The sequence below is a fragment of the Homalodisca vitripennis genome, chromosome 7 (genome assembly GCF_021130785.1).
Source record: "Homalodisca vitripennis isolate AUS2020 chromosome 7, UT_GWSS_2.1, whole genome shotgun sequence".
Lineage (NCBI taxonomy): Eukaryota > Metazoa > Arthropoda > Insecta > Hemiptera > Cicadellidae > Homalodisca > Homalodisca vitripennis.
In genome coordinates, this window is record NC_060213.1 from 135,411,272 (window position 1) to 135,432,526 (window position 21,255).

The following is a 21,255-nucleotide window of genomic DNA, read 5'->3' on the forward strand; positions in this document are numbered from 1 at the left end:
TTCAACACATTCACATCCACCCTGAAGCCTATTGTGTTTATTGTGCGTTGTTTACACTTTAGAGTTATGTCCGTTTCCTTTAGGGATGGGGGTGGGTATTTCCGAAGAAACTATTTCAGTAGTTGCACTTTCTTTCCTCGGGCAAGTGGGGTTGTTTTGTTCCTGATCTCTGTCTTTCATGAAGTGTTCATGCTAGTGCATGAACTACGATTTGTTGAGGAACATATTTCCATTTATCGACGACTTTCGTGTATGCGTTTAATCTAAACCGGTAAGTAAGTTTATTATAAAAAAAGCTTAGTTTATATTTTAGGTTTTGTTTATTTGTGTTAGTTTATTTTTATTAATTCAATTAGTATGAACGAAACACGTGGTTAATGATTTTGTTACAGGTTTAGTCTGGTTATAAATTGCTTGGTAGTGAACAGTAGATCAAGTTAAGTTATTTAGGCAAAGTAAAGGAACTTTTCGAAGATGTTTTATACCGGTATAGGCTTATTTATGCATACTTGAATGAAAGGGAAAACTATAAAGACCTAATTTTCAGTTAATTGAAGTGATTGTAAAGTAATTAATAGAGAAGAAAGTGGACCATGCATTTTTCATTTACCCCTTTTTTAGGGATAGGTCTATACTTAAAAAGTTCCAGGTGACAAGATATTGAGGTTAGTTTTTTTTGTTCATTATGCCTTACCACCACTAACCTAAACAAAAGTAGGATTTGTTTAACAGTTGGATAGTAGGTATTTTGTTGGTATCAATTTACAAAATCGTGACCATGGAAAGGTATGTTAATTTTTTTTTCCTGAAAACAATAGTGAAGAAAAAATTCGTCGGCAACGAAAATCAAAGGAGTTACAATTTTTTGAAATCCTCTGAAAACTCTGTTTTTGACAGTACCTCTGGCAATTTTACTGAAATGATGACGTTAATCCTGTCAACGATGCCTGCCCGCTGCGCAGTGCTGCGCACTGCTTGCTCTTTTAGAAAAAAAAATTAACTCGAGCTTGCAAAAGTCGAATCCCAGATCACGTGATGCCCCTGATCCTTAACCCTCCAAGTGTTGTTCGACAAAATTTTGTCGGTTATTTTCCATCCTTAATGCAATAATGGCCGAAAGGCATCAATATAATACAATGATATACTTTCCCCCCAGTTTATATGCACCTGTGATAATAACACTTGGCTATAAATGACCCATGAAAAAAAGTCCATTTTTCATGGTCACGGTATTGTAAATAAATACCCAAGTTATTTAGGCAAAGTTAATACTTGAATGAAAGGGAAAACTATAAATGCCCAGTTAACCCATGAAAAAAAGTCCATTTTTCATAGGTCAGTTCCAGGTGACAAGATATTGAGGTTATTGTAAATAAATACCAGTTGGATAGTAGGTATTTTGTTTTCTTACATTTTACTAGCTAGTAGTTTGATAGCAGACGTGAAGCATTAGGCTACTTTGTTAGCCAATTATATGGAAATCATAACTAAAAAATGTTGGGTCCATCAACTAAAGGGAAAGAATGTAAAACGAATTGAATATGTTTTAATTTTTTTTTCAAAAGTGTACTCAAGGTACAGTGTAGGTAGAGAGAATGAACAATAGCAAAGCGTGTTTGTAAAAACAGTTTTATGAATATAGGCCGAACTATGTAGTAAATTTGTAAATATAATATTAGTTAACTTACAAGTCTACAAACTTCTTCCAATGTAGGCTAAGGTGTCTTAACGTTTTTATCTCTTAAATTTGCCAGAATTTTGTGACACATGTCTATACATACATATTATAATAACTTGAAGACTACTCATGGCATTGTATTGCATTTTTAGAAACTCATAATAAAACTGCTCTTTATTGTTGTAGGCTAATGTCATTTAATTTGGCATCATTATACAGAATAAGTTAACAAATTCATAAAAATGGTTTACATTAGCTAAATCACTTAAATAGCCTAATTAAAATGAAAATAAAAGCCATGTAACATTATAGGAATTTATTTTAAAATTATAAAATAAACATATCTATTTTTACACAATAAAAATTATAGGTCTACAGGCAATATATTTATTTATTTTGTAAAATAGCTACAGGGTTACTATCCCAAAACAGCTATATTGACAGTACAAGTTAATAATAATTTAATTTACAATTTGAAATATAGTAAAGTATGTACATGAAAAGACTCAATTACAAAATCAACACTAGACTGAGTAAAAACTAACTGTTTCTATTACAGTACGAAAAAATTCAAATATAATTAAATACATAATAATAATTATAACCTAACAGAACTCTGTTAAGTTACTACCTTAAGTTAAAAAAATATTAGATTATTTACAAATGAATTAAAATATATCCAATTTATTTTTATACATGTTTAACAACCTATACCCTTAAAAAATGAAAAGCTATAAAACTGCACTTATGACAGCGTGGTTTAAAAAAAACCAAGGGGGGTCTCAGATTAACTTCTTGAAACATGCAGTAAAACCTTCCCAACTAAAAAAACAATTCACTGAAAATGTTATTCATTTCCCTCGAAAACTATAAAATGACGAACATTTTGTCTGAGAACATTACCAAAATTCCATTTTCAGACTGGTCTTATTCAGGTTATCTGCTAATTAATCCCTTCCAGCCATAGTGTTCTCTGTGGAGGACAGTTACTTAATAATGTTTTAGGGTTAAACTACCAGCGCATATGCATGTTTTAGGTCATAATGTTCTTCTGCCGAAACGATAAGTAAAGGTAAAATTGATCCAACAAAAGTGTTTCTCAAATGAGTTTGTTTTTTGTCCACTTTTTAGGGTACCTAGCTAGTCAGGCATGGTCACTCTCTTAAGAAGACGATTTAAATGTATATCATATCTAGAAAGTTAAAGAGCAAAGAGTGCTTCTAAATATTGTTTCATTTTAATAAACTTTACTTTTAAATTAAAGGGCTATTTTGGGAATTCAAAGCAGACAGAATAACATCTAGGGCTATTTTGTGAATTCAGAGCAGACAGAATAACATCTAGGGCTATTTTGGGAATTCAGAGCAGACTGAATAACACCTAGGACTATCTTGTGAATTCAGAGCAGACAGAATAACATCTAGGGCTATTTTGGGAATTCAAAACAGACTGAATAACACCTAGGACTATCTTGTGAATTCAGAGCAGACAGAATAACATCTAGGGCTATTTTGGGAATTCAGAACAGACTAAATAACACCTAGGGCTATTTTGGGAAATCAGAACAGACTGAATAACACCTGGGGCTATTTTGTGAATTCAGAGCAAACTAAATAACACCTGGGGCTATTTTGGGAACTCAAATCAGGCTAAATTTAACATTAGGGCTATTTTATGAAGACTACTGTGTAGGCTATCTGGAAATTAGTGAATCGCAATGAACGTAATAGTGATGGTACAACACCGTGGAGGTGGCTGTACAAAAAAAAAAAAAAATAGCCGGTGTTGAATTTTTTATGGTACGGTACAATAAAAGTATTTTTTATTTCATTACCCGTATTTTATTTGAAATGTAATTCTGTGTAATGGAAGTCATTGAGTTACGAGTCAAATTTGAAAACAAGGTTCTTTTAAGGTTTTAAAACAGCCGTGTCTAGTAAAATATAACTTGTGATTTGGCAATTGACCAACCACCGTACCAAAGGGCCTGATCTAGTCGAGGGCGTAGGTCGTGTACATTTAAGTATGAGTTTGCTTTCGGTAGGGCAGTTTGCATTCGGGTAGGAAGGTCTGCACTCGGGTAGCCGAAGTTGGCTCTCTGGTAGGTTGGTTAGTATACCAAGCAGTTCCTAAACCTATAGGTCTGGGTCACTGTAACCTATTTCATGATTGGCTGAGCAAAGCCATAGCAAAGCCTATCACTTAAAGACACTGCAAAGTTTAATATATTTCGATTTATACATAAGGTATCTTAAAAATCGAACTGATCTAAAGTGTTGATATATGCAATTATTGCATTTTCAAAAGTTTGAATATGGTAGTTTGATTTACTTTCATCCGGGAATAATACCTGAAAAGGTTGGTAAGTCCTGGTAAACTCCTTTATAAGTTCAAAATTATTACTGTTTGTGATGGTAAAACTTTTCTTGTATGTGTAAATTTATTATTTTATACCAATAAAATATTTTTATAATCGACAAAACTTAATAATTTCATATTTTTACAACAGCGTTAGACGTATTAAATATTCATAACAATTTACAACATAGTTCGTTAAAAATATTACAGACACAGTAAGGATAATTGAAAAGTGTTAAAATAAACAGCAACTTTCTAAGAAAAACTTGTAGGGTTACTACAAATTCTATGAATAAAACTCTATAAACATTAATAAATATATACTTTTTATGTCAGTTTATGCAAATACACGCACTTACTTTTCTTTTTTTAGGAATAGAAATACATGTAAATATAAGTAAGACCTTGTGTAACGATTTATATATAATTGCATTCAGAATTTAACTAAAACTAAATAATGTATTATATAAATGAATTTATAAAACTAATCTTTATGCACAATACAGTAATTACAACCTCAACCTAAAGACTTGACCAGAAGTGATTTACAATAAACAATTTCAAAATAGTATTGATATACAGGATGTAAATTAAGTCCTGATATGCTAGATATATTCCAAACGGATTGCTATATCGGTAATTCTAAGCAATATATGGGTCAACCTCGATTTTTCTCATATTACAATATAATGTTACAATAGTCAATTAGAAAAGGAAATGACTAGAATTTCTTGCCGGAAAGCAGTTATAGGGAGCAGGCAACCTCCAGACGGTCATATATTGCTTAGAGTTACCTATTAGTGATCAGGGGCACTGACGTGATCTGGGCTTCAAATTTGGAACTACTCGAGTTAATTTATTTTTCTAAAAGAGCAAGCAGCGCGAAGCGCTGCGCAGCGGGCAGGCATCGTGCGTGATCCTTTTTTTTATTAAAAATTTCTGATAAATTGTTATTACATATTACAATATAATGCAGGTAATGTATGTAAAACAATTTTAAACACATAATTACATGCTGGAAAGCAAAGTAAACCAATATAATCCGCCCAATACAAAATCTCCGTAAAAATCTGGTAAAGGAATCTGTGTCATTCCTTTGGCCTGAATCAATTCAGTATATACGAAGATCACGCACGATGCTTGCCCGCTGCGCAGCGCTTCGCGCTGCTTGCTCTTCTAGAAAAAAATTAACTCGAGTAGTTCCAAATTTGAAGCCCAGATCACGTCAGTGCCCCTGATCACTAATAGGTAATTCTCGCGGTTGCCTGCTCCCTATAACTGCTTTCCAGCAAGAAATTCTAGTCATTTCCTTTTCTAATTGACTATTGGAACATTATATTGTAATATGAGTTGCCTGCTCCCTATAACTGCTTTCCGGCAAGAAATTCTAGTCATTTCCTTTTCTAATTGACTATTGGAACATTATATTGTAATATGGGAAAAATCGAGGTTGACCCATATATTGCTTAGAATTACCGCTATATCAATGTAAAAACTTAACCATTCATATTAAAATACTTTTATGATCTTTTTGAAGGATTAAAGTATTTCTCTCCCTTTTTCAAAGGGGGATAGAAGTGATAACTTTAAATGATCAAACAACCCCTATCTTGTGACATGTCATATTAAAGGTCTATTCAATAGAAACACAATGAAATGAACAAAACATCTATACAACAATCCTAGCAGAAGTTATAGGTAAATAATCACTTACATTGTAATGCCCTCTAAAAAAAGACACATTTTACCAAAACTATGCACACTAGAAACATTAGATACTACGTAAAGGGATAATCTGGGCCTCTCAAAGTCGTACTAAAAGATATCACGCATGCATTATGTTGATATGTGCAAGACATTGGATTGTCCCTACAGATTATTTGTTTGCGTTATTTGCCATAACTTTTGCTAGAAACGGCATACAAGTGTTTTCTTAACCCTTTCAGGGCCAGGAGCAAAAATGTGATGTTGCAAAATTTTTTCATATCTTATATTTTTTGTGACTAGTCAAAAGTGCCAGGCTAAAATTGGCGATTTTGCAGTCTCTTAGATTAAAATTTATAAGTTTTCATAAAAATTAGAGAATGACCTAAAAGTTGCACCAAATTACTCCTATAAATATATACTATCAACAAAAAAATATATAGATGTAGTTTGAAGTAATTTAAAATAAAAAAATGTTTTAATAGATTACCTACATAAAAAATTTTTATTTTTTAATTTTTTTTTGCAGATAACTAAAAAAGGAAAAATAATTTTACCATGGGAAGCTATTTTATTATATTATACATTTAGAAAGGAACAACCATGCAAAATTTTGTGTTATTTCTCTCATAAACAAATTTGTTATGACACATTTGGTATAAATACGTATAATTGTACTTTGCAACATTTTATAAGTGTTAAAGCAACTGACTCTTACATTGCAAGAAACTTAAAATAAATATTCACATTATGGATGTACCGGTAAACAAATGATTGTAGGTTCCATAAACAGTTTCAATACAGCTGAAAAAACAGTATGAGAAATATTTACACAATTTTATTTGAAATTTATTTACACTTTCAAATTTATTTACAAAATGTGCTATTTACAATTTCACTCCCGATCGCAAATTGTCAGTCATTGTTTATTGTTTATTTTTTTATTTTATTTTACATTTCAACGGACATCTCCATTTTTACAGTTTTGAACAATAATTAAACAATGAAAGTAAACAACCACAGTGACAAATAGAGCAATAACGATTAATAAACTATTTAAGTGACGAAACGGATATAAACTATGAATGACAATAACGTAATTAATTATTAGTGTACCGTGATTTGAACTATGGAAAACAACGAACAATAACAGCAATAAATTAGCACGAAACAATGAGAATAAAACCATGAATAAACAAGAATAGACAAGAATTAACAAGACAATATATAAATAACAGCAATGAGAGACGTACAGGTAAAGTGTAAGAACGAGTGTCTTCCCTCATTGTGCAACTCCTAGGCAGATAACTCATGCAGACCGGCGATCTTCCTCTTGAGCACTGGTATACTGTCCACAAAAAAGTCAACGATGTCGGCGACGCTATTACTAGAACTTTGAAGTCGGTACATCGTATCGTTTGCTGCGTAGTTGGTGCGATGTTGCTGCCTAGCGAGCAGGTCTCTGGAATGAGTGGCTGAAGGGGTCCTGAAGAGGATCTGGCTCAGCATATCGGGACAGTCGATCTTGCCGTTAAGGATCTTTGACAGCAGTACAACGTCAGCGGAGAATCTGCGATCCGCAAGAGTCAGGAGTCCCAGATCACGAGACACTTCCCCGATGGGAACCTGACGATAGAGAAGACCACTCCTGACACCCACTATTCGAATAAATCTTCTTTGAATAGTCTCTAGTTCATCTATGAGAAACTTCTGGTGGGGGTTCCACACTGGAGAGCCATATTCAAGGATTTGGCGTACCAAAGCACAATACAAAGTTTTTAAAGCCGTGTCACTTAAGCCTTTTGAGAAGCGGGAGACAAATCCAAGCATTTTGTTTGCTCTGCTGCAAATGTTTCGCACATGCAACTCAGGATTCAGTAAAGGTACTAATGTAATACCAAGATCTTTTACCTGCAGTACCTACAGTTAAGGGCTCACTGCGTATATTGTACTTATGGACAACGGGGGAGAGATTCCGATGGAAGGTCATCGCTTGGCATTTCTTAGTGTTGAGTTTCATTTTGTTCTCTTCGCACCAGCGGTCGATCGCACAAAGATCTTCCTGGATTCGTAGGCAGTCCTCTTCAGTGGATACGATGGAAAACAGTTTCACATCATCAGCAAACAGAAGTGAGTCGCATTGTAGAGCTTCAGGAAGGTCATTTATGAAGAGTGAAAAGAGATAGGGTCCCAACAGCGATCCTTGGGGAACTCCAGAGTATGAAATGAATTCTGGTGAAGTGGCCGAAGCAAACTTGATGAATGAACGCCGGTTTGAGAGGTAGCTTGTCAGCCACTTAATTTCCGTGCTTCCAAATCCTTGATCAAGCAATTTTCTCAAAAGTAGTGTGTGGTCTACCGTGTCGAAAGCCTTGGAGAAATCCAGATATATGGCATCTAACTGATTATTGACGGTGAAGGCCTCATGTATTTTGGACTGAAATAACGTTAAGTTCGACACAGTAGACCTCCCACTCATGAAACCATGCTGCTGTGGGCAGATTAAGCCAGCCAGTTTATGCTTTAAACGGTCAAGAAAGAGGTCCTCAAAAACTTTGGCAATAGCTGGCAAAATCGAGATTGGTCTATAATTAGCAACATCTTCAATGGCCCCTTTTTTGTGGAGGGGAACAACGTAGGCTAATTTTAAAGATTCTGGGAAGACACCACATGACAGTGACGCATTGAAAAGATCACAAATTGGCCCCGCCAACAGACCACCGCAATGTTTCAAAACCATCGGGAGAATTTCATCAGGGCCCCATCCTCTCGAGCTTCGTCAGCTTGCTCAATACTTCTTGGTGTGAGATTATTGAAAAAATGGAGTTTCCAAAGTGGTCACCACTAACAGGTATAAATATCTCCGTGGGCCTCGTATACACTGAGGAGAAAAAATCCCTGAACAGTTCGCACATCCCTTGAGGTTCCTTTGATTCGATGTCGTTGTAAAACATGCGTGAGGGCAGCGAGGAAGAGTTTCTAATAGCGTTAACGTGGCTCCAGAAGAAACGAAGGTTCACGGATACTCCCTGATCCACTTTCTCTAAGTGCTGACGGTAGTCTCTCTTCGCAGATAACTTACAAGACGCTCTCATATTGGAGAAACGAAGGTAATTGCAGGCTGTCAGTCGCTCCTTATACTGTCTGTGTAGAGTTTTTTTGCAATTACCAGATCTTTTGTTTCGGCAGAGAACCATCTGGGAAATGGTGAGACACCAACTCTTCTCAATGGTGAGTTCAGCTTGACTGCTTCAGCGATCGTAGAAAGGAATTTTTCGGTTGCTTCATTGAGATCAGTGGAACTCAGGATGGCTGTGAAGTCTACGACTGAGAGGGAATTGTAAGTTTCCCAAAGATTGCATCTTTTAAAGTCAGGATTAAAGTGTTTGGTGGTGCAACCCTTGGTGTTTCTGTTGCTGCAGTGCAAGATAATGGACAGTGGAGGGTGGTGCCTCTCCTCCGCAGGCAGAAGCGCATCAATTTCTAGAGATACGATAGTGTTTTTATTTGTGCATAGAACTAGATCCAACAGGACTCCTCTTCCGTTGTAAATAGAATTAACTTGTTGAAGGTCGTATAGCTCCATGAGAGATAGCATCACTCTGGAGGCAGGAGTATGAACACAATTTAGAGGATCTGCCCAATCCACACCGGGTAAGTTGAAATCCCCGATTACAATAATTTCGTGGAATTCATGTTCTGTAGACACCTCTTCAATGGACGATAGAAGACTGTTGTAACTGGACACATGCTATTGAGGAGGGATGTAGCAAACTATAGGAGCCAGGAAATGCCCTTAAAGGGCTCAATCTTTACCAGCAAATGCTCAATATTGCTCACACCAGACAATAGCTGGGTTGATGCAATGTTGTTTTTAATAGCGACCATGACTCCACCCTTACAGGATTTGGAACTGGTTAAATGCGATCTGTCGCAACGATAAGAGGTATAGTTACTAGGAGATATTTCGACATCATGTATGTCATCAGAGAGATTTGTTTCAGTGATAATTATCAAATCAAATTTGGATGTGGCTATGGATAATTTTAGTTCTTCCAGTTTGCTTCTTAAACCATTAGCGTTTTGGTAATAAGCTAAGAGATGTCCATTGATCGAAGCTAGTTTTTTGAGGATTGCACAATTTTAGGGGTTCCATTCTGATATTTTATGGTGAGGTTTCTTTCACCAGGCTTTGATCTAGTGTCGAGAGTGTTTCTGAGTTCAGCCAAATAAGACCTTTCCATTTGCGTGCGATCGCGGGATACATCAATTTTGCAACCTGGGAAGATTTCTTTATAGGAGTCTGGATGGAAAGTTTTAAAAAAGGAAATGGCATCTTTTGCGTCCTTGAATGCTACTTTAACTGGGCGTGATTTATCTGGCGACTGCTTCCCAATCCTGATTACTTTGGTCACTTGAAGGTTAGATAAATTAAGGGACTGAAAGATAGAATTAACTGATCCGTTATCTTGTTCAACCCTTGCCCTTGCATCCCTGCCATTAGGCTCTGGAATTCCGTGTATAATAGCATTTTTGGCACGCTGGGATCGATCGTTGACTTCACTGATGATAGACTCAGGGTTGTTTAATTTATTTTCTTTAATAGATTCCACTGCAGATATTAAATTGTCTATTTTTGCTTCGTTCGCTGAGACTCGCGGTTCAAGCATAGAAATCTGTTTTTTGATAAGTCTAATATCTGTTTTTATTTCCCCGATGCCCTCTGTGACTTCTGTTATTTTTCCTATTTGATCGGACCAACTATCATCTTATATCAATCTTATTCATGAGCTTATTAAGACTAGATGTCAAAACTACGATAGGATCCTCAAGAAATGGCACGCCGTCCACTCTGTTACAAAGCCATCTCTTGTTCGTATCTTTGCAGAATTGGGTGTAGTCAGCCTTTGACATATTTACGCAAGCTCGATGAAACCAGCGGCTGCATTTTGATTTGCATGCGATCCCCTCCTCCGAATCTAGAACCTGTTTCATACAAACTTTACAGGTGGTTGCAGTACTAGCCATTTTACTGAGAAAATAAACAGACGTTTCCAATAATAAAGGACGGGTGTGTATTTGAACGATGCAAATCCAGAACTTCCTCAACAGCTGCTCAGTCCACCGCCGAGAAAGCCAGATTATAAAAAATGTTTATAGTAATGACACTGAAGACGCTGTGTGATTCAGAAGGCTGTGGATGAGAAGTCGCGCAGCGTAGGTTCCTCTATGGATGACGTCATTAGCATGTATACACAGATGTTTGTTGACAGGTTCGTTAGATGTTTTGTTTATTAGATACAAAAGTTGGTTTATTAAAATGCGTTTAGCGACGGATTTGGAAGATGGTGGGGTGTTCACATAAATACACGATACTCACTGCTATTGTAACAACTACACACAATAGCTAAGCACTTAACAACTAAAACTACTAATATTTACAACCACAATAAAATAATGAAGAAGAATCCAGCATACAATAATACAATTACACTAAAGCATAAAGAATAAACAACAAAAGATCGAGTCAGCTGATAATGTCACTTGACAATTACGAAATAAAAATGCATAGACCACCAAAATAAAAATGTTTAATATATAATCATATTAATTATATATAAGTATACCAGGGAATAAAAAAATATAAAACTTTAATCATTTGACGTCGTATTTATTTAAGAAAACAACAAATATCAAGGAGACAATATATTGCTGCCTGGCGCTTTTCGCATATGTCACCGACGGCAACATTTTGCTACCTGGCACTTTTCAGACACAATCTATGGTGGCAATATAGTGCCTCCTGGCCCGGAAAGGGTTAATGTCATTGTGTTTTTATTGAATAGACCTTTAATATAACATGTCACAAGATAGGGGGTTGCAATTTGATAATTTAAAGTTACCACCGTTTGAAAAAGGGGGGGGGGATTTGTATTCTTCAAAAAGTTCATGGAAGTATTTTAACCCTTCCCACGCGGCAAACGGATATATCCGTTACGCCTAATTTTGACCGAAACGCGGTAAACGGATATATCCTTCAAAGTATATTTTGTGTTATTTAATAAATTTTAGTTGCCGTGGAATCCGCTAGAGTTCAAGGGAGTGTTGAATACTTGTTCCGAAAAGCAGATGTTACAGTTTGAACCTCATTGGAGCGTCGCAGTGGTGGGAGGGCGTGGCTTTGTCCCTTGTGGCGTGATTTAGCCTCAGTCTGCGGCGAACCATTACGCGGTAAAGGGATATATCCCGGCACGGCATATTTTAGTGTTTAACGCTGTTTTGCCATATTTCCTTATTTACTGTTCGTGTTCCTGTTGTATTTAGCATTATATTATCTTTTTATTTTGTTATTACTTTATTTGTTGTGTTGTTATAGGCCAATACTGTTCTATGCAATGGCAAATCTTGACGATTTTTTGTAAAATTTGGTAAACAATATAGGGGTCTGATTATTTTGTGATACTGTATTATTTTTTATTCCTAATAGCCACCACTAACTAAAAGAAAATTAGAGTTGGTAAAATGTAAAAAAAAAATTAAAGTTAATTACGCGTTATGAGTCAAAATTGAAAGATAAATTCTGCGTGGGAAGGGTTAATAGGTATTTTGAAGTTTTTACATCGATATCGCAATCCGTTTTGGAACATATCCAGGCGTATCAGGACTTAATTTACAGCCTGTATGTAATTTCAGTTGGCTCTAAAAAGTTCTTCCTCTTCTTTACATCCATATGATTTTACTAAAGTAATCTGAGAATATGAACACTTACACACTTGATGTGAAGTACGTGCCACTTCGAGGGTTTTGTTACTAGTAATATATATTGAAATTTGATCAATTATTCTTTTTTAACAGCCTTTCATAGTATTTAGAACCATTATTCGTATACAGTACTGTCATTCCGAAGAAGCCAACAGGGCCTTCTTAAAATCGTGTAGTTTTCCAACTGTTGCCTCTCTGTCCGTGCGATAACCCTTGATAGAAAGGTCACGGAGACTTGAAATTTGATTCCTCGTGTTTTAAGGGAAAACTATTAATTTTGCGTTGAAGGTTGAAAATTAAACGCAAGACAAAATTCAAACATGGGTTTTATGGGTAACTGTGATGGCAATGAGAGAATCTCAGAATAAATAAATTTAACTCTGTCATATTACATTTTATCATGTGACATAGTAATACATACAATAAATAAATTGTAAAATATTATTACAAAATTGATTATATTATATTATGATTATAAAAAATTAACATTAAAAAAAAATAAGATGAGTAATTTATCTAAATTTAAATAAAAACATTACATACAATAAATAAATAGCAAAACACTTAAAATTATAAAAATATACATTTGTTAACAGTTTATAATAAAATACTATATCATATTGACAATCCTTTCATTTTTGTTACCATTTCATATTTATAGCTGAGTAACTATAACAGTGTTTATATTAAGAAGAAAATAATCTTTATTGGTATTAAAAAAATTCACCTGTTGGGTAGTAAATAGAAAATAAATTATTTGTAACCAAATGTAATAAAGGTTGAATATTGGTTTAATTGTGGTTGTTTTGTTTCCAGATTCGTATTTTGGAGATAGAAGGAAAATTTTAGAAACAGTAACGATCCCTCTAAAAACTTGGAAGTATGGAGTGTGTCAATGATGAAGACTACCCCTGGCTCGATTGGACAAACAGTCTTGACAATAGGTGGCGCGGTTATTTACCCCTGCATTTTGGGATAGGGATAATGGATGTGGATGCGATAACAAATCTGGTGAGTAGAGGGGCAGATGTAAATGAGCCTAGCACAATCGGAAATACGGCACTTCATATCTCTGTGAAGAGAGACTGTGCTTCGTCGATAACCAAGTTTCTCATAGCAAACAACGGTAATATCGAGAGCAAGAACAAGTACGGCTTGACACCCCTGCACGAAGCAGTTCGTTATTTTAGCCTACCCAATACCAGAATTTTGCTTAGGCATAACGCGAACGTAAAAGTGGAAGACGAGATGGGCCAGACAGCACTAGATTGGGCTGTCCACAACCTGAGGAGAGAGACGTTGGAAGAAGCCCCTCACCTTTTAGTCATCGCCCGGAAGATCATTGAAGAGCTGTTGGACTGGGGGACTCCCCACTGCCCGCAATTGTTGCTACGAGCGTACCCGTGGTACGATAGTTACACTGTGGAACACGCTGTAACCATCCTTTCAAAACACTCCTTGAAAAGGAAGTGTGCAAGATTGCCTTATCACAGTGAACTCTTGATAGGTGAACGTGACCTACAACGTTACAAGTCAAAGTGTTTAAATGAGTTGACAAGGCTTAAATCCGTACGAGTGAATTCACATTCTCTGTATTGTATCTTCTCCACTTGTTGCACAGTATATCATGTTGAAGATGTAAAAAAAATTGTGTGGTCTTCTAATATTTTAGTTGACTTTCCAATTTACGGGTCGCTACTTCAGGCGACTTTTACCAAAAATGAAAAGAGGGAAGAACTGTTGAGTTATGGAGAGCAAATACTATCTGATCTCTTTTTAAAAATTGAGTTATACATGCCTATTATAGTTGTCGGGAAGATTTTGGATTGTATAGATAATGAGGATCTCCCGGCAACCGTCACATCCCTTTGTAAAATTATGAACACCCCCCTGCCCAACCTCAAGTACAATACATATACAGTATAAGTAGGAAACTTATACTGTACATGTATTGTACAGTAAAATTAAAAACTTACTAAATTTTTAATAAATTTTATTGTGTCTAGCACAATTATGGTGCACTTTTACATGATAAAATTCCTACGGTCCCAATAAATTTTTCCAATTTATTTTTAAGTAACCCCAAGATAGTGACCACATTCAATTCATAAATTTATTTGTCAAACAATATTGAAAATTCATTCTTTAACCTCACAATTTTCTTAGGGGTTTTCCATGTATATTTTTAGTCAGTTCATGTAGGTTGGACTTACTGTGATTCGTTTATATGGTAACCCTCCATTTCCCCATACGACTTCCATTTAAATTAAAAGGCTAGCTTAAAATATAAATAGTGTATTTAATGTCACACGAAATAACATTTTCAGATTTATTTTGATTAACTTTACAATTGTTCTTTTCTTAAAAAATAAAATTTATCTCTAATTTGGCAGTATCTTGATAACACATAAAAACTAATGCTGGGACTCGAATTGAAAGTGGTCACTATCTTGGGGTTTCATAAAAATAAATTGGAAAAATTTGTTGGGACCTTAGGAATTTTATCTTAATATAAATCCCGTAAAAGTGTACTATAATCTACTAGACATAACAAATAGACATGGAAAGCCTCTAAGGCAATTGTGAGGTTGAAGGATACATTTTCAATATTGTTTAACTTGGCTCTATCTAGTTTTGTAATTAAATACTGAAATTACAAAACTAGATAGAGCACACTGTAATACTGTAATTACAAATGTATCAAACACTTATTTACAAAATATTTTTGAACAAATGTACAAAATGCTTGTTGAAAAAATAAGGTGTTATACAGGGCAATATGAACCAAATTATTGTTTCAAATATTCATTGAATCATAATTTAGTAAATAATTTATTCTTTAACTTTTAATTCAAAATTATAGCATTTATTCAACTTTATACGTATTGTAAAAGAAATCCTATATAGAATTTTTATATTGTTTTTAACATGAAATTAAAAATACTTGCATCAATCATACCAAGACTGACTAGTTAGTAGTTAACGTAACAATGTGTGAATTGTTTTGTAAATTATATTATAGGGCTGTGAAATAATGTACATGTGATCAATATTTACTAAAATGTACAATAAATCACAGCCCTATGATATAATTTACAAAACAATTCACACATTGTTACGTTAACTACTAACTAGTCAGTCTTGGTATGATTGATGCAAAAAAACAAGATAAACATTCTATATGATTATCTTGTTTTTAACATGAAACTTAAGACTGACTAGTTAGTTGTAAATGTAACGACATGTGAATTATTTTGTAAATTATATCATAGGGCTGTGATTTATTGTACATTTTAGTAAATATTGATCGCATTTATGTATATATGTATATACTTTTATACAACTGTTATATATGAAAAAATCTGTCTGATCTGTTTTCTTGATTTTTTTTTAGATCAGATAGATTTACAGTGATAAAACTGTTAGCTTGTATTATAAACCAATGATTTTTTATTTATGTTTTTAAATCAATAAAGTTTGTCTCTGTTGATTCTGCTATTAAAATTATTTTCCTTTATATTATTTTTCTCAAGATTAGAAAAAACTATTACTGAAAAGAATGAGGCATTTATATTATTGTGATACTTTTATTTGCATGCTGGCGCGATTAAATCCAGGGCTAGTTAAAAATACTACTATTTCTTATACTATTGCGTTTTAAAGAATTTCAAAACAAAATGATCTTAAAAATGTAAATATACTTTTAACTTTTTATTACACCAAGTCCACCCCCTCTATTAATTTCTGAACACACACATATCAACAAACGCTCCAATAATTGAGAAATTTTTGTTAAGATTGATGGAGGGAATAAGTTAAATTTTTAAATGTAAACCCCCTAGTGGCTCATTTTAAAGACCTTTGTAAAAACAATTCTGCAACCCAAAGAACTGATCTAAGAATGAGTGTTGCTACTTTTACCAGATTTCCATGTGCTTGAAAGAAAAGATTACAAGAGTGTACAAGGATCAAAGTTAGCGTACCTCCAGAGTAAGTATAACATTGAGGTAAGTACAAGAACCTTTGCTCTGTAGCAATCACTTTTTGAAAAAGGGCAATAATTTTTTACACTGTCCGTCTTGTGATGTAAGGATGTAGCCAGTGAGAGAGTTTAAGGGGTTCGGAACACCCCCAAATTTTTGATTACTGTTTTAGTAAACAATTATTATTATTATTTAAATAAATTCAGTATTGCTGATGTACTGCTGAAAGATCGTTCTCAACAAAGAAACACGTCACGAACTTTTTAAGTAATGGAATGGGGCCTTACTCTGTTGTATGGACCCCCCAAAACTTTTTTCCTGGCTACAAATGAAATTAAGTACAGTAAATTAAATGATAAAAAGACATTGTCAAATGATATAATATTTACTTAACTGGAATAAAACTGATTTATTAAAAATTACCGTATTTTAAAACTACATTAAGTCAGAAGCTTCGCTCAAGAACAGTCACTGCCAGTAACCTGAGGAGAAAACCAAATGCTGAATTTTTTAATTGTGTACTAAGATAGCAACTGGTGGATCACTTTGTTGAAGGCTTCGGATAAATCCAAGTAAACACAGTCCTCTGGCATGAGTCTTCAAAGGCCGGCATTACATATTCCTGAAACTTGAGCAGGTTAGAAATCTTATGGCTCATTCTGTCGAATGCTTTGGATAAATCCAAGTAAACACAATCCACTTGACTTGAGTCTCCAAAGGCCGACGTTACATATTCCTGAAACTCAAATAGGTTAGAAATCTTATGGCTCATTCTGTCGAATGCTTTGGATAAATCCAAGTAAACACAGTCCACTTGACTTGATTCTCCAAAGGCCGACGTTACATATTCCTGAAACTCAAATAGGTTAGAAATCTTATGGCTCATTCTGTCGAATGCTTTGGATAAATCCAAGTAAACACAGTCCACTTGACTTGAGTCTCCAAAGGCCGACGTTACATATTCCTGAAACTCAAATAGGTTAGAAATCTTATGGCTCATTCTGTTGAATGCTTTGGATAAATCCAAGTAAACACAGTCCACTTGACTTGAGTCTCCAAAGGCCGACGTTACATATTCCTGAAACTCAAATAGGTTAGAAATCTTATGGCTCATTCTGTCGAATGCTTTGGATAAATCCAAGTAAACACAGTCCACTTGACTTGAGTCTCCAAAGGCCGACGTTACATATTCCTGAAACTCAAATAGGTTAGAAATCTTATGGCTCATTCTGTTGAATGCTTTGGATAAATCCAAGTAAACACAGTCCACTTGACTTGAGTCTCCAAAGGCCGACGTTACATATTCCTGAAACTCAAATAGGTTAGAAATCTTATGGCTCATTCTGTTGAATGCTTTGGATAAATCCAAGTAAACACAGTCCACTTGGCTTGAGTCTCTATAGGCCGACATTATATATTCCTGAAACTCGAGTAGGTTAGAAATGGTTGAGTGGAAGTGTAGGAAGCCATGTTGTTCCAGGGGAATTCACTTCCGTAAATGAAAGTATAAATATATATAGTTAAGTAGTCAGCGAAAAGTTCGCACTTGTCCACTGGAGTTACAGCCACTCTAGAGTAAAAATTTAGAATGGTACGAACAGTAGAGTCACTTCATGATGTTAATGTGGGACCACAATGATTTTATATTAGTAGGTATATTACTAGTGTATTCGTAGAAACAGGTCTTGGTCAGATCTTTGCATTGCCTTCTTAAATTACGAAAAAGTTTCTAAATGTGAAGGCATCAAATATGTCGGACTGGAAGGTCAACAAGTTTGAGGCTGAAGAGTATCCACACATAAGTCCATGTTGACGAGAAGTAATGTGATGGGAAAAGGAGAAATGTGCCATTGAGGAAGACCTTTATGATTAGTTTGACGATAACTGGAATTATAACAATGGGGCGGTAATTCTTCACATCATACACTGGACCATTTTTGTGAATAGGAACAATGAAACTTCTTTTAAGAGCATAAGGAACTATGCCAACTGATAAAGACTTGTTGGACAGCTTAGTGAGAGGATATTCAATCAGTTGATAGCAGTATTTTACTGTTGTTGGAGGAATAGAGTTAGGCCCACAACCCATGGACTCGTCCATGTCTTTGATAGCCTTGCATACTTAGATATGTCTAACTTAAAAGATGTCAATAAGCAAAGAGCAGATTGTTACTTGCTCATCATGGATAGATCAGCAGCTGAAGTATCTCAGTAGATGATACTCTTGTAGATATATATACATATCAGTAGATGGAGTCTTGACCACAACTCATGGTTTTCACAAAAGTCCAGAAGATATTGGGATTTGTAGGGACAACCTCTTCTATGGAATTTCTGTAGCACTCCGTGGTGAGTACCTTGCAACACATTCTGATAACTGAGAAAAAATAACAGTCAGCATCATCTAGCGAAGTGTTATAGGCTTTGTGCAAGATCATCTTTTGAAATTTGAGTTGAGTTGAGAACCAATTGGGGGTAGTTTCCAGTGCCACTCCCTTGAAGGATAAGTTCTTCAGTGCCACTCCCTTGAAGGATAAGTTCTTCAGTATTAGATTGGCAAATGTAGTGATGAAGCCATCAAAAGCCAAGTTGATATCATCACTAGAAACCAGAGCATTGAGATTTATAGAAGAAAGGTCGCAATATAACTTTTAAAGATTGGACTTCTTGGTTGATGGAAGACATGTATTGAAAGCAATGCTTTCTTTCCAATGTTTAGAATGCCAATAAGATGCTCTTTTATTGTTGCCCTGAAATGAAATCTAATACCCCACATGAGTATAGTCAATTTTGAAATACAGTACTTAATATATTTTTCCTCCTAGTATGTTACGTTTAGGCATTTGAGAACAATGAGTGTGTCATGTTTAGACTTTTTCAAAATTTAAAATTTTATTTTGAATCACTATGAAAGTACTAATAAAATTAAATATGTTTTAAGTATTATTACTGCCCATCCAAGTAGTTTCAGAATGTGTATTCTTTCTAATCTGATAAATTATTCATCACCCGATTATAAGGCATTTAAAAGTAGTATGAGCAGATGGTATCTGAAAACACAGAGAGATTTTCAAAGAACTTATTGGTTTCAATGATTGGCAGAATATCTAGAATAGACATAATTGTAAAAAATAGATTACAATTTTTAGTCCAGGAGCTGAAAGCCAATTTGAATTGCATAAGCAAAAAGATGCCTTTTCTTAACTTCTTCCACCAATGATTATCCTATAAAAGTTTAAACCTCTCCTTTTAATTCTTATTCATACTATTGTGACTATAATCTTTCTGGTAGTAGATGAGATGAATGTGACTACTTCCCAGTCACAATGATAAATATATGACGATTTTAAGTTACAAGTATCAAAAGTGGAATCAATTCTCAGTAAAAGTGAAAAAATAAGTGTTACTGTCAGTGACGAAAGCGGTGCTAATCCGATTTATTGCCCCTTAATGATTTAAATACAGGACAAGTTGAGAGAGGACACCAACAGTAGTGTAACTAGATTTTGGCTTTGGGGGGATGAATTTGATTGAAGAGCACACCTTTCTGGGGGTATGGGATAAATTTAAATAAATTTTAGGCTTAATTCAAAGTAAAGCATTTAACTGATGTATTACAAACGAGTTGAATTGTTATGTATATTTTAAAAACTTTTTTAGGCTTTTAAGGGAGCTGTTTCTCCATCTCCCCCTCCCCCTTAGTTACATATCTCTGGACACCAACAGACAATAATTATTGGTAAGAGAATAGTGTGTTTGTAATTTTGTTTTATGCTCCACGCTAAATTTAATCCAGTTTGGAAAATTTACTGAGCTGGAACACCTAAAAAAAGTGCCTCCCACATATTTCTATGGTATTTAAAAAAAAATTAAAGTTAGTAAAAGTGATCAAAGAAATCTTCTTTGTATAGCGTACAGAGAGTTGTAAATTATAATAAAATACTGTATTATAAAGACTTAATGTATGGTACACTGTACCACTCAGTTTCAAAATGGTTTAATTGTATCAATTGAAATAAATCTTCCTTTGAAATATCAAAGGAAGATTTATTTCCTTTAACATACACAAAATAAAAACCTCAATTTGAAATAGTTTGACAATTGTTACTTTTCTGTCTATGGTTTGATCTCATGACAGTTCAAGACATGAACCAGCTGAGCTGTTGATATCAAACAGATGTCATTACCAGCTGTTAAGGAGGCTACATCCTACAGTAAAATGGATTTCCTAGCTCAGGTTATGTTGTCATGACTCTTAAATCTAAAATAAAACTCACCTATTTTCCTGCCAGATGCCTTGGTGAGCCCATCCGGTTTATGCTAGCCTACTTGGGCAAAGAGTTTGAAGACCATCGGTGCAGCGCAGAAGAATGGCTAAGAATAAAACATAGTAAGATTTTTATTCATTCTGGTTTGTGATTTCATTTTTATTTACACTTATGATATTTAAAACATACCAGCACAATTTGTGGTTTTTCATTTTATATTTTAATTGGTTGAGCCTTGAAAAATATTGAATACAAAAATTTAACACTTACATAAATGTTGGCAAAGATTTGAGAGAATTGGTATCAAGACTCTGATGCAGTGAAACGATGTTATTATGCAGTGGAATGATGGTATTATGTAGTGAAACGATGTTATTATGCAGTGGAATGATATTATGTAGTGAAACTATGTTATTATACAGTGAAATGATGTTATTAATCTTTACCTGTAAGAACAATGTTAGACCTCACTTTTTGCTCTAAGATAAGATTAATACAATCC

The 21,255-nt window shown here is 34.5% G+C and overlaps 2 protein-coding genes and 1 long non-coding RNA gene across 9 annotated transcripts in view; 2 read left to right on the plus strand and 1 right to left on the minus strand.

The window, feature by feature from the left end:
* LOC124366373 (alpha-latrocrustotoxin-Lt1a-like) lies at nt 1-15,992 on the plus strand. 3 transcript variants are annotated; one of them, XM_046822876.1, is made up of 2 exons: nt 1-271; nt 13,319-15,992. In XM_046822876.1, exon 2 carries the CDS (start codon nt 13,385-13,387, stop codon nt 14,426-14,428), a length of 1,044 nt encoding a protein of 347 aa, XP_046678832.1. In that variant the 5' UTR covers nt 1-271; nt 13,319-13,384; the 3' UTR covers nt 14,429-15,992. The 3 variants fall into 3 exon arrangements, with proteins under 3 accessions (XP_046678832.1, XP_046678833.1, XP_046678834.1); XM_046822877.1 differs by lacking the exon at nt 1-271 and adding an exon at nt 430-665; XM_046822878.1 differs by lacking the exon at nt 1-271 and adding an exon at nt 1,339-1,362.
* LOC124366376 overlaps nt 15,846-21,255 on the minus strand; it is a 9,777-nt gene continuing 4,367 nt past the window's right edge. Inside the window, exons 2-3 of the long non-coding RNA XR_006922803.1 lie at nt 20,763-20,859; nt 15,846-17,107 (exon numbers count right to left, since the gene is read on the minus strand). This is a non-coding gene — a long non-coding RNA (uncharacterized LOC124366376). The remainder of the gene's footprint in view (nt 17,108-20,762; nt 20,860-21,255) is intronic.
* Nucleotides 17,101-21,255, plus strand: part of LOC124366374 (glutathione S-transferase-like) — a 17,066-nt gene continuing 12,911 nt past the window's right edge. For 3 of the 5 annotated variants that reach the window (XM_046822880.1, XM_046822881.1, XM_046822882.1), the window contains exon 1: nt 20,232-20,875. In XM_046822880.1, the coding sequence (XP_046678836.1) occupies nt 20,734-20,875 (142 nt within the window). In that variant the 5' untranslated portion in view covers nt 20,232-20,733. The other 2 variants (XM_046822883.1, XM_046822884.1) reach the window with 1 other exon arrangement.

Excerpts from the sequence above, each read along its gene's own strand:
- LOC124366373 (XM_046822876.1), top strand. The coding sequence starts at position 13,385 with ATGGAGTGTGTCAATGATGAAGACTACCCCTGGCTCGATTGGACAAAC.